Raw genomic sequence first — 14,409 nt, 5'->3', positions numbered from 1 at the left:
CTGAAGAGGACTGTCTGGGCTCAGGGTGTGCCAGTGCAGAGAGTGTGGGAAAGGCACTGGGATACCAGATCTGGGGTGCGTCCAGTGTTCTGTGTAGGGCTGCAAAGAGCTTCAGTCCATTCTACTTTTCACAGCTGGTGAAAAATAGAATAATTCATGCTGTCAGCTGTAGATTAATTCATGCTTTAGGTCTGCTTTCCTGGAATATCTGTTTAAATACAGCTGTATGTCTCTAAATAAAAGCCTAAGGAAATAAAGTCACTCACTGAAACTCCCTCTGATGAAAGTGAACTTTACATTTTTAGAATGCAGATATGCATAGATTCTGATGTTACTTTATAATAATAATGTGCTTGTTCTCGTTTCTTTCAGCTTATGACTGTGATTATTACAATCAAGGTATGTAGCATTTGATATTACTATCTTTGATTCATCCTCATATTTATGTATCTTGCTGAATCTACTTTTCAGGTTTTCTATTCTAACATCTTTCTTTCTGTATGATGCTATTTTGAGATGTTAATCTCTCCCCTCCTCACTTATTTTCTCTTTCAAAACCAAATACCCAGGACACACTTTTCTTACTTTGGTTCACTCAGAAAAAACGTGGAAGAAAATACAGTTTGATAATTTCTCTCTTTCACAGGTTAGATTGTGTTTTTTTGCACTCCTAATTTGGGTATGTGTGGGTATTGATGAGCTCAGCAAGTTAGCAAAGCAAGTCCCCATGGGCCTTTTTGCTCTATGTCCAGGGATGGTGGTGGCATGGAAACAAACATAGTTGTAAGCAAAACAACACATCTGGCATCTCAGATGAAACATGATGCAGTGAACCGTGCATATAAAACCCTTAGCAGCTTGTGCTGAGAATCTCTGTCAGTTGCAGCAGCGCTGGAGGTTCTCTTTTTTCTGTTCTCCCCATTCCCTAGTGTAGGATTGCATAGTCACAATATCTTGAACTCACTGGACCTTCAAGTCCATTAAAAAGGAGAGGTGATTGTATAAGCAGCCTGGAGCATTATATGTCATTTTGCAACATACTTCTTGTCTATTTAACCTCATTATATCATTATGTGACTTTTTCTTTCCTCGTGTTCTGCTATGGATATCTAAAATACTGTTTTTTTTCTGTGTGATATCTCATGTATTACTTGAGATTTGTCCTATATAAGCATACACAATCCTGCATTAGTAAGGAATTCAAATACTGATGCACTAGTGTGCATCTTAAAAGGTTACACATGGTTATTAACATTTGAGTTTTCACCTCACTGAACTAACTGCCTTTGGCACAGGGAAATTCAAGTGCTTTTCTCCAGAAATGGATGGTGTGGATATAATGCATCTCTGATGATAGTGAGTTAATCAGAGTTACATAAATCAGAATAATAATTAATTTGGTATAATTTTAGGGGTAAAAATAAAAATCCCTCACAATTTTATGAGCATTTGTCACACTATGCAATTATCTTCTAGGTTTTCATTCTGATGTGGCTTGCTTTGTTTTACTTTTTCTTTTTCATTATGATATAAAAGACATTGCTCTGATTCAATTAAAACCTCAGTTGAATTAATTGATGTGCTTTTTCTTTGAGTTGGTGTATGTAGTTTTAAGATTACTTCTATTTTTAACGAGTAAAGGTCAGTGGCCCTGCTGTGTTGAATGATCTTAGTAATCCCTAATGTCTCATTTAATAACCTCATATTCAATGTGGGGGTGAATAAATGCACCCTGCAGCACATCTTGGCAGTCAAGGAGAAGCAATAGAAGGATGTTACCTTGCATTTGTACTGTAAATTTAAGAACAGTAAATATCTATTATTGTAATATTATAATTATCTAATATTATAATTATTATCTATAATATTTAATATCTATTATATTTTGAAATTGAAAGGTTACAGGTTTTTATGCACAAGTCTCACAAGTATTGTACTATAAAGTACAGTTCCTTAGAATGAGAAATTCTTAATTCTTATAGCATCCCCACTCATATTTGGGGATTTATATTTATATTTATAATATGCATGTGCTTTGTGTGGAGCAAGATATTGAAAAGCAAAGGAAACTTGACTAAATGCAAAGAAATAAATGTGACTTTAGATATATTTTTTTTTAGTGGCTTGCATCCTATAATGATCATCATAAAAGGAGGATTTTTTTCTCCTCTGAGGAGTCTGGCCCAGTACAGTAGCAGCATGTAGATGTGAGTGGGCAGTTGTGTGGTGCTTAGTTGCCTACCGCAGTTAAGGTCAAGGATGGTGCTATGCAGGTTTCCACCACAAAGTGCCAGCAAAACACCTTTTGGGACTAGGATGGCTTCTCTGATTGTCTTTTGTTCTGCATGACTTCAGACTGTTAATCTTTAAGGAAATTCCTGCTTTTGTTCAAGTCCTAGGCAAAATGTCTGTTAATACGTAGGGATAAGCATTCAATGATTTAGAATAAAGGGTCTTTTTGAGATAAATTGTCTTGCCATTTCTTTAAAAGTGGCAAGCTTGTGGGCTTTATGTACATATGGGCTCCAACATAGCTTTCATATAAAAACAGTAGTGATTTTCAAGCAGTTTTGTTTAGAAATCAGTGTTTAACATCTAGCTGAGCCAAATCTCATTATTATGAGAATTCCTTCTCTCTTAGAAGATTCATACTTGAAAGAAGCTGTCTTAGGCTGGGAAAGGGCTCAGTCTTTTTACTGTAAGGATTAAAACCTTTTAAAAATCTACACATTTTGTTTATTACTCACAAAGTAAGGCTTTATAAGTATGCTGCTCTTGGTTCTTTCAGTGGGATATAGTGACAAAGATGGATGCTGTTATATCTGGACGTATCCCTGTGAGCCTTTCCAGCCTAGCAGAAATAGCTCCAGAGGTTTGCTGCAAGGCATGGTTAGGCAAGCACTGTTTTGGCAGCAGTACCAGCTGAGGCTGTTGCTACTTTTCTATTGGCATGAGCTTTTGAATAATGATGTGGTGAACAAGACTGGAAAAGTTAGCTGGTTGCTTTTCAGCTGGACCACTTCACTGCTTAAGCACTTAGGAGGGCATAATAAACGGAGCAGTAGGGGGGCAGAAGCAAGTGGTTTGTGGGAGAGGATGAACTAAGCAACTGCTTAAGCAATATTGTGCCAGAAGTTGAATATAATTTGAAATCTGGGTTTTTTTTTTTTTTTTTTTTGTTTTTTTTTTTTTTTTTTTTCGGTGAGAAATTGGCTTGTAGATCTTAGAGTAGCTTCAGTGTCTATGTGGGAAATAATATTAAAGTTGCTCTGTTGAATTCAGATTCTTTTAAATTATAGAAATAAGGACATGTAAAAGACTAAACACCATAAAAAAGCAGCCCAGATTGCTTTCTTGTACATGTCATTTTGTGAGCACAGCTACCCACAGTTCTTTGTGATCACTTTGTATCTGTTGTATTCTGGGCAGCGAGCAAAGAACAGACAGATACAGACCTATACTAGCATAATAACTTGAGGCATTGAGCTGTAATTCCAATGTATTTCAGACAATATATTATGTTAATTAAGATTTTGTATGCTATGCAAGGAGGATTTTTCTTTTTCTATTTTGATTTTTCTCCCTTCAGGTTTTGGTGAAGGACCCTATATTTTGGCAAGTTATGGACAGAATGACACAATTATAGGAGCTAATATATCTAGTAGAAGGATATTTCCCCTGCCTAGAGCTGGAGCATATGGAAATGTATTTTTCAGCTTCATGATAACTCCAGGGCTTTTCAAAGATAAAGATTTATGTAAGTGTTCTCAACAATTTTGCTAATGGAAATACATATTTTTCAAACTATATGAATGATTTTGGATGACTTTTGCTGAATCTTCTAAAATAGTATAGATATTTTTAGTTATTGGAATAAGTGAGATTGAAGCAGCCAACTTCAAAACTGAGGAATACTGGGGTTATTCAATTAAAAAAAATAAACTGGTAGACCTCACTGCCAGCTTTAAAGCTGACTTTTCAAAGGTTTTTCTAAGAAATATTGCAAAATACAAGTGATTAGAATTCCTTTGTGGAAAAACCAAACAAACAAATAATTAATTAGCTTGTATAACTGGAAAATAGAAAATTTTGCACATGTATCTCGCCAGTATCAAAACTGAAGATAAATGCAGGATATTTTCATCTCCAGTAATATCACTTCTACTTTATCTTTTCTTCTTTTTTGTGACTTTCAGTAGACTATAAAATGTGAAACTTAGAACAATCAATATGTCAGTGTGCAGCATGTGTAGCAGCTCCATACAATGTAGAAGGCAGTTTCTTAGGTGGAAAGCTCAGAAAGATTCCTAAGCTCTACTTTTCGCTTATCAGAGATTGATCCAAACTACACAACCAAAAATAAATATGTTTAATATTTTTCCTTCTGTATATATTTTGCTTTCTTCACATTAACTTATTTGTGCTGATCAAGACAATACAGATTTTGTCATTGCTTTCTCAAAGAATTTAATCTGTTGAAAAAATCCAAAACCCTGAAAAATCAAGATAGAGAAGTGTTGTCTTGGTAAAAATTGAAACTATATTCACAAACAGTTGACAGTGGAGAAATTAGGGTTTTATATATGATTTCTGAATGAGAAAGTACATAGAACAGATGAATTAATTGTCTTGTCGATTCCCCAACTGATGTGAAGTGGAAGTAAAACATTCATTATGTCTGTGCAGCACACAGGTGGTCTTTATATCTGTGAGGAATTAGATAGTACTGGTCTACATTATAGACACTTCAGGATTTTGTTCAAGTTGAAAACCAAATATGAAGTCAGTCTTCTAAGTTGTTATTTTCTGAGAATTTTCTTCACTTTTGATTTCTGGCATGCATAGAGCAAATAGAGGGTTGAGTCTTTTCTTGGGCCACAGGTTTTCTTACTGTATTGCTGGATATAACTGTATGTAAAACAAGCCTGGCCTCAAGGTGAAGTCAAGCACATTCTTACAAAATTTGCACAGTGTTATTTACAAATGAAAACTTGGTACAGCAAAACTGTTAGGTATTAGTCCTAATTCAAGAAAAAACTCCCAATGTGAGCAAGTCCCAGTTTCAGACTGCTTATGAATAATTTCAAAGGCTGGTAGCAGTAGGCAATATAGTTTTGATCTAACTCATTAGCTTTCTGCTAATTTCTAATTATATGATCATTTGAAGTCTCTTTAGACCCTGCTTTTCTAACCTTTTTTTTGTTTGTTTCATAAACCTGAAATATTTTTCTTTGAAAACCAGCTGTTTAAAAAGGAATCACTTAATAGACAATATATAGATTTTAATCTCACTTATGAGATTTTTCTGTGAATATCTTACTATTCTTTTTATTTCCTTTTCTTTTGTGGAAGCTCTCTCTCTTGTTTCCCTTGAATCTGCTGAAAGACCAAACTACTTTCTGTATGTACATGACAATGAAACTGCTGGGTTGGAACAGTGGCAGGCAAATGACTCCTTTCAGAGACGAGCCACCTTCTTCCACCACCAGGGCCTCTGGAGTCCAGGGCTCAGCGCCTTTGAACTACACAGTAAAAAAGGCTTTTTCATCATTCTCACCTCATCTGGTGTTAAAGTGGCAAAGTATGATGATTCAGAAGAATTCAAACGTTTGAGTAGCTTTAGTATTGAAGGTAAATTTTGCATTTTGCAGTACCTTCACTATGTTTAACTGATTTTGTAGGTTTCACACACAATATATTATAAATGTGAGTAGCTGTTTGTAACTTGAAACTTGACATTTCAAATGTCTTTTAGCTTGACTGAATGTAAAAGACTTGAAACTGATAATGAACAAAATCTCACATATTCAGAAGTTCTCAGGAATTTCTCTAATTTTTTACTTTTTCTGAAAACTCCATTGTACAGTATAAAAAAGACTATAAATTTATAGTTTATTGACTACATAATCAATAAATAATACCCTTTCCTTCTTTCTCAGAACTCAGTGCCTCTGTGCCTTATAGAAGAATGTGTGAGTGGCGATATGAATCTTGTGCTAATCCTTGTGTTAAAACCTGTAGTGATCCTGAAGGAATAGCATGTAAATTCCTTCCTCCGTAAGTAAAATTAAGCTTGTATTGCTACCCTATTGATTTCTGTAATATGCATAACATAGGCTTTCTAAGACTGACTGCAGCTGCAGTATCCATTCATATTTACTCATCCAGATTTCAGTATCACTCGTGAGCAAGTCTCACAAGTCATATGAAAACAATTGTAAAAAGCTTCTTGTTTCCCACGGTATACATTCCTGTTTACATGTGACCTTTCAACACCAGAATAAGAAAGTCTATACTTAGCCCAGGGGATTAGCTTCTGGTAGTGGCTGAGTAGAAATCTATTAAATTAAATGAAGGCTATATCCTTCTATGGATTGATATTCACATCCTAACCCACGATGCTGTGAATGACTACATATTCCTGGTGTTTATGAGATCAAAACCTGTACGAATAGTAAGGGTGGACTACGCCCTCTCCTGTAAGAGAAGGGAACTTTATAATAATAGATATTGTCATGACATGAGGGATTTCACACAGCTAACTTGTTACTCGGTAATAAGATTTCCTGTCTCCACGGATCTCCCCTGGCATGTCTGGAACCACAGCAAACTAAAAAGAAAAATGCCTAAAAGCTCAGGCGCAAAATCTGGTGGAAAAGAAATTTTGCATTTCAGCCGACCTCCTTAGGCATATGCAGTTTACTATTAGGAATATTACTAGTATTACTAATTTTCTCTGTTGGTATTCTTACCTTTTTCCATATGGGCAAACTGGTTGTTAATGTCATGATCTTCTCATTAAAAATTCCCCCCATATGAAAAAAGGGACTATATGGACTTGCCTGCACTCTTCCATGCTGAAAATGCACAAGAATGAGACTTTCTATGGAGTCAGTCTAAATATTTTAATGTCTCAAATAAACATACCTGGGTAAGACAACAGTCTTGTCAAGAAGTTCTGTGTCCGTGGAAAACTTTCAGCTTAGGGATCTAAACTTCCTCCTGTTTGTGGAAGCAGAATGGTCCAAAACTATCATGCTTGTCAATCTATGCAAATAATTTATTATTAACAATTTAGAAATAGAATTGTGATCTTCAATGTCTTTTTGACCTTAAATGCCTCAAATGCTGTGTTCATCACTACAGTGATGAACAGTTCTCTAAACTCTGATGGGGAAGATATTCAAGTGTTTCATTTTGCCAAAGTAAAATAAGTTAAAATTAATCTACCTTTCTACTGTGACTTTAGAATTAACTATACACTGTTTTAAAGGGTTGAAGGATGCTTGCCATACTGTCCCAAAAACATGATCCTTGATGAGGTCACACTTAAATGTGTTTATCCAGAAGACTGTAAGTATACTTTCTTATATTGGCCTAATCTTATAAATCATTCTAAAGATCCATGGAAAGTTTTAACCAGATGTACATCGTATTTTTTGATAAATGCTTTACTACTGAACTTAGACTCCATTATGAGTCATCTAAAACAAATCTCCTACGTCCAAACAAGCCATAGCTAAAGTTCTTTAATTTCTCTAATACTGTGTTAAATTTAACCTTCTGTGATGGCATTATACTAATTGCAACTATATTTGACTATATACTGTGCTAGTATATCATGTATATATAAGACAAAGATCCCAAATGAAGGAAATACTGCTGTGGTGAAAAGTTCAGTCATTTTAGTTTATGAGCCACCAGTAACAAATTCAGTGCAACTATTTCATAACTTCTAGTGTATGATGACACCACATTATTTGCTTATTTTGGGAAACAGTGTTCTTTTAACAATTACATTTAATACTGTCTCTTATTTTATTTTACAAGTTTCAAATTAAATATATTGGTTGATATTTGCTAGTGCAAAGTTACCTCACAGCATACTACCTTCCAAAGATCTATTTATTCAAAATGTTTTACTATTTTTAATATACTGAATTCTGAATAGAATTCCCTTGTTGCTTCTATAACTGCTCTGCAAAATCAAGGTTTTCACTAATAATAAAGAATTAGCTACCTCATTCACAAAGAAAATTAGAAAACCTCCTGAATCAGCTGAGTTTCTCAAAGTCATTAGATAACCTGGAACCACTGGCAAGTTATCTTCTAAGCAATGATGCTCTGATTTGCTAATGTTTAAATGGGACTTGAGTAGAGATAGATGTTGCTATTTTGCTTTACAAATAATCTATGAAAAACAGTGAAACATATTTTTTTTTCCTTTTAGGCATACCTTTGACACCTACAGAATCAGCAATTGGAACAAAACCTTCATTGCTAATCTCTCACACGGGTACTACCACAGAGTGTCCTCAGACACCTCCTTTATTTATTACTTCAGGGACTAAGTCAACCCATGCTGATGTGACAGGCAAAATAACCATGAAAGCAAACACAGCTTTAAGGGGAATGAATATGTCGGCACAGCCCGTCACAGACGCTTATTCATTGGAAGAATCTAATGCAGCCATCTCTTCAATGTTTTCATTATCAAGTACAGTGGAGCCTTCTGATGTACTTCACAGCACAGCCAGCCCTAGTGTCCTTTCCACACTCCCCTTTTCAATAGATTTTCCAACAGCTCTTCAAGCCTCGGCAGTCACATCACATACTCTCAGTTCTGCTGCATCTATAACTTTATCCCTCACAATAGCAAGTCCAACAACCCCGCTCAGTGCAAGTCCTTTTACAACACATGTGTTATTAACACCTACTTCCCTAGTTGTAGTTCCATTTCCACCTGAAAATCAACCACTCAGCTAGAAACTGTTTCCCCCTACCTCATTATTAACAACTTTAACCGCCAAGCCATCTTTTGTCACTTCTGAGCTGCTTCCAGGGATTGGGAAGAGTAGGAATCCTTCAGTAAATCATTCTAAGGAGCAGCAGTACCCTCTGAAGTGTCTTTTACTGCTTTGCTGGCTGGCAGAGCAACTTTCACAAGACATGTATTTCTTCTAGGTTCACAGCTGCCACTAAGCACATCTACTATATCTCCTATATCTACTTTGTCTGTTAGAACTAGGTCTGGCATTTGTCAAACTGCAGTTCACCCAACACCCATTTCTGTACTGAATTCAATCTCTCCTCAAATTACGACTACTAGATTTGCTAACTTTGAAACAAGTTTTCCTCAATTAACCACTGTTTCATATTTTGAAACAGCAAAACCCTTGTCTAAAACTTCTCTGATATCGTTAAATGCAAGTTCTTTAGCTAGTTTTTCTCCAAAGCCATTTTTATCTTTAGTGGAAATTTCAGTTCTCAAGCAGGTATCTCCTTTAATAAAAGACAGCATTTCTTCTACTCTCCCCATAGTGGCTGTATCTTCTCCTCAAGTTGCTTCTCAAATTCCTATAAATACTTCTTTGGGTCCTTCTGTAACATGCACAGTATCTATAACAGTGTGTTCTCTGATTACCTCCTTGGAACCAAAAGCTATGGCAGATGTCACCGTTGCCTCTGAAAGTCTTTACAAAGTACCTTCCTCAGTTTCCACTTTTCTCATCAATCCAATAATTTCTGATATGTCTATAGCAAGTAAAGCCTCAGCAGAAGAAAAATACATACTGCACACTGATCCTTTTTCAGCATCATCCATGTCTGAAAAAGCTAATGAAATCCATTATGTCTACAGTCTTCCCTCTTAGGACACTGGTATTACCTCTAAATGCTACATTAATACCCACTTCAGAAATAACAGATTACCCAAGCTGTTCACAGACAGACATGAAAACTGACCCTGTGGTACAAAGTTCAGACAATTTCATTCCTAAAGATCCTTCTCTTACAACATCATCATCTTTATTTCTTATCAACAAATCCTGTTGAAATTTTGTTATCAACATCAGTACAATTATATGTGACATCTTCTTACTGCAAGTTCTTCATTGGTTCCCACAGTCAGCAGGACATCATCATTAACACAAAATATAACTGCTACCCAAACACCAGTTTTACCTTTGATACACAAGGAACCTCAAAAAGTCCAGTTATAGACTTTGTAACTTCTGTAGATTCTTCTACATTCATTTCAAACATAACGTTTTCAGCCTTTCAGCAGCACTAAAAACATCCATGTAATGCCCCCTTTACTAATGCCTACAACTCCTGAAGCCACTTTAGAAAGCCAGTCCAGTAGGGTCTCTATGTCTTCACCTGCATTCACTACATTCACTACATTCAGCTGCAATGTACTGAATTCTGTCCAGAGGCAGAGGACGAGCGAGTTGAGAGTCTGTGGGTGAGAATTAAGGGGCAGGCTGGCAGGGGTGATACTGTTGTGGGTGTCTGTTACAGGCCACCAGATCAGGGTGAGGAAGTTGACGAGGCCTTCTACAGGCAGCTGAGAGCGGCCTCACAGTCACAGGCCGTGGTTGTCGTGGGGGATTTTAACTTCCCTGATGTTTGCTGGAAGGACTACACAGCAACCCAGCCACAGTCCAGGAGGTTCCTCCAGTGTATGGATGATAACTTCCTCATGCAAATGGTGGATGAGCCAACCAGGAGAGGAGCACTGCTGGATCTCATCCTCACTAACAAGGAGGGTCTGGTCGAAGCAGTAAAGGTTGAGGGCTGCCTTGGTTGCAGCGACCATGAGATGGTGGAATTCAGGATCTTGTGTGGTAGGACCAGTACAATAGCAAGTAGAATTGCAACCCTGGACTTTAGCAGGGCAAACTTTGGCCTTTTCAAGCAATTGCTAGGGGAAATCCCATGGGCAAGGCTGCTTGAAGGTAAAGGGGCCCAAGATAGTTGGTTGGCATTCAAGAATTGCTTATTCCAAGCTCAAGAGCAGAGCATCCCGACACGTAGGAAGTCAAGGAAGAGGGCCAAGAGACCTGCGTGGCTAAATAAGGAACTGCTGGGTATGCTCAAGTGGAAGAGGAGAGTTTACAGGTCATGGAAGGAGGGGCTGGCCACTCGGGAGGAATATAAGGCTGCTGCTAGAGGATGTAGGAAGGCAGCTAGGATGGCTAAGGCCTCCTGAGAATTAAATCTGGCAAGAGGGGTCAAGGACAGCAGAAAGAGCTTTTTCAAATACATGGCAGATAAAACTAACACCAGAGGCAAGGTTGGCCCACTGGTGAATGGGGTGGGTGCCCTGGTGACAGAAGATACAGAGATGGCAGAGTTATTGAATGTCTTCTTTGTCTCAGTCTACTCTGCCGGAGGCAGTCCTGAAGAGCCCTGTACTCCTGAGACCTCAGATGAAGCCAGGTCACTGGAGCAGTTTGCCTTAGTCCATGAGGAATGGGTTAGGGACCAGTTGAGCAATCTGGACGTCCATAAATCCATGGGTCCAGATGGGATGCACCCGCGGGTGCTGAGGGAACCGGCGGAAGTCATTGCTAGACCACTCTCCATCATCTTTACCAAGTCTTGGGAAACGGGAGAGGTGCCTGAGGACTGGAGGAAAGCAAATGTCACTCCAGTCTTCAAAAAGGGCAAGAAGGAGGACCCGGGTAACTATAGACCGGTCAGCCTCACCTCCATCCCTGGGAAAGTGATGGAGCACCTTATCCTTGATGCCATCTTAAGGCATGTCAAGGATAAGAGGGTTATGAGGGGCAGTCAACATGGCTTTACCAAGGGGAAGTCATGCTTGACCAACCTCATAGCCTTTTATGAGGACATAACATGGTGGATGGATTATGGCAGAGTGGTGGATGTGGTCTACCTTGACTTCAGCAAAGCATTTGACACAGTCTCCCGCAGCATCCTCATAGCTAAATTGAGGAAGTGTGGTCCAAATGATCAGGTGGTGAGGTGGACTGCAAACTGGCTGAAGGACAGAAGCCAGAGAGTTGTAGTCTATGGGGCGGAGTCCAGTTGGAGGCCTGTATCTAGTGGAGTGCCTCAAGGGTCAGTATTGGGACCAGTATTATTTAATATATTCATCAATGATTTAGATGAGGGAATTGAGTGTACTATCAGCAAGTTTGCTGATGACACTAAGCTGGGAGGAGTGGCTGACACGCCAGAAGGCTGTGCTGCCATCCAGCGAGACCTGGACAGGCTGGAGAGTTGGGCAGGGAGAAACTTGATGAAATATAACAAGGGAAAGTGTAGAGTCCTGCATCTGGGCAGGAACAACCCCAGGTTCCAGTACAGGTTGGGGAACGACCTGTTAGAGAGTAGTGTAGGGGAGAGGGACCTGGGGGTCCTAGTGGACAGCAGGATGACCATGAGCCAACACTGTGCCCTTGTGGCCAAGAAGGCCAATGGCATCCTGGGGTGTATTAGAAGGGGGGTGGTCAGTAGGTCGAGAGAGGTCCTCCTTCCCCTCTACTCTGCCCTGGTGAGACCGCATCTGGAATATTGTGTCCAGTTCTGGGCCCCTCAGTTCAAGAAGGACAGGGACCTGCTGGAGAGAGTCCAGCGCAGGGCAACTAAGATGATTAAGGGAGTGGAGCATCTCCCTTATGAGGAAAGGCTGAGGGAGCTGGGTCTCTATACTTTGGAGAAGAGGAGACTGAGGGGTGACCTTATTAGTGTATATAAATATATAAAGGGGGAGTGTCCCGAGGATGGAGCCAGGCTCTTCTCAGTGGCAAACAATGATAGGACAAGGGGTAATGGGTATAAACTGGAACACAAGAGGTTCCACTTAAACTTGAGAAGAAACTTCTTCTCAGTGAGGGTGACGGAACACTGGAACAGGCTGCCCAGGGAGGTTGTGGAGTCTCCTTCTTTGGAGACATTCAAAACCCGCCTGGACACATTCCTGTGTAACCTTATCTAGGTGTTCCTGCTCCGGCAGGGGGATTGGACTAGATGATCTTTTGAGGTCCCTTCCAATCTCTAACATACTGTGATACTGTGATACCTCCTTCTAAGACCACTCATATCTCTACTGTTTCTCTAGGAAAACAGAGTCCTTCGGTAAGTTCTTCAGAAGAAGATGGAACAATATCAGCCATATCTGCTGGAATCATCACTCAATCCACTACACCAACAATCAAGAACACAACAGTGAATGCTACATCCTTAAAAGCACCTTATATTTTTGCAAAAATACCACCTAGCTCTTCAAGCAGTTTTGCTTCTGTCACTACTGTACCCTCTAGCATTACTACAAAATCCACTGATTCTTTTGTTGCTGATTTGGATTTTTATATGGCTTCAGCTTCAGTTCCTACCACCACAGAAACATCCATGCATGTGTCACACAGATCTTTATTTACATCTGCAGTGACTCAGGCTTCACAGAGCACGAAAGAGACTCCAAAAATTATGATAATGAAAACAACTGTTACTACAAGTCCATTATCACAGATAAAGAGCACCTCACTTGCAGTTTCAGAAGTTAAATATGCAACCTCATCTGAAAGAACTGGGGGTGTTTTAGAAAGTGGTCAGATTTCACATGAGCAAAGAAACGTTACCAAGACAAAGTCAACCACAACTGAGAAATCTTCCCTGTCTTATTTGGCAGTATCTCCAGTTCAGAGTTCACCTTTCCCAAGAAACATAACCACAGTAAAAAATCTCTCAGCTTCTGGAGTCTCAGATGTAATAACATCAGATTGGTTGAATATTCCAACACAGAAATCCGTTAAAACTTATTTCAGTTTAACAGAGCCCACAGAGCTTCAGACCAGAACCGTAATAGATCTATCTCATTCTAGTGGTGGAATATCTCTGCCTTTCTCTCCAGAGCCTGTGGAAACACAAAGTCCTCTGGCAAGCACAGAAACAATGACAGCTGTAGCTGACAAGGCTTCCTTTGGGACAGTGATGCATACACTGATGTCTACATCTTCTGAATGTGTGGTATGATCAGTTCTACTTGCCCCTATGTGTTAAAATAGACATTGCTTTGCAGTCCATTGTGTTATGCTATGTATGTAATACCAGAGCTTTAAAAACCTCCTAATTTTGTTTTCATTTGTCTGTTTTAAAATACTCAACTATTCTTAGATGGTTGCAGTATCACTGCTCCTATACTGCCCTAGTATATTCTGCAACTTGGATGTAAGACTTTTAAAGCTATGTGCTGATTCTAGATAGGAAAATACATTTTTGAGCTACAGACAAAGCCATAATCCATTGGATGCTTTTGTTTCTGCATAAACTCACTCCACCTTTCCTTTTTCCATTTGATTCTTTGTTATAGGGTTTAAAATGATGGGAATGGATGATTCTGTATTTTTTAAAATGCTTCAGATTATTGCTGAATATAACATGTAGCCTCAGTGCACAGTTTTACATAGAATATTCAACCAAAGCTAGATGGAGCAGGAGGGGTGTGGGTGAGTGAATGCGCATCCTTGTCACCTGTCACAAAAAAGCAATTAATTCCAAAATAACTGATGAGGAGTCTTGTAGTCATGCTGATTCTGTCTCAGAGCAGGGTGATGAACAAGTGGTCACTTGGACTCTGTAAGGGCAATGAATGTAAGG

The 14,409-nt window shown here is 38.8% G+C and overlaps 1 protein-coding gene across 1 annotated transcript in view; it reads left to right on the top strand.

Moving 5' to 3' along the window:
- Nucleotides 1–14,409, top strand: part of OTOGL (otogelin like) — a gene marked incomplete at its 3' end in the record, with an annotated part of 97,983 nt that overhangs the window by 60,304 nt on the left and 23,270 nt on the right. The window contains exons 31-37 of the mRNA XM_080610115.1: nt 373–399; nt 3,590–3,757; nt 5,353–5,631; nt 5,940–6,057; nt 7,274–7,353; nt 8,231–8,497; nt 12,872–13,779. Of these exons, the coding sequence (XP_080466241.1) occupies nt 373–399; nt 3,590–3,757; nt 5,353–5,631; nt 5,940–6,057; nt 7,274–7,353; nt 8,231–8,497; nt 12,872–13,779 (1,847 nt within the window). The remainder of the gene's footprint in view (nt 1–372; nt 400–3,589; nt 3,758–5,352; nt 5,632–5,939; nt 6,058–7,273; nt 7,354–8,230; nt 8,498–12,871; nt 13,780–14,409) is intronic.

Source organism: Psittacula echo (assembly GCF_963264785.1).
Source record: "Psittacula echo genome assembly, chromosome: 1".
NCBI classification, from domain to species: domain Eukaryota; kingdom Metazoa; phylum Chordata; class Aves; order Psittaciformes; family Psittacidae; genus Psittacula; species Psittacula echo.
This window is presented reverse-complemented; position numbering and strand designations above follow the sequence as displayed.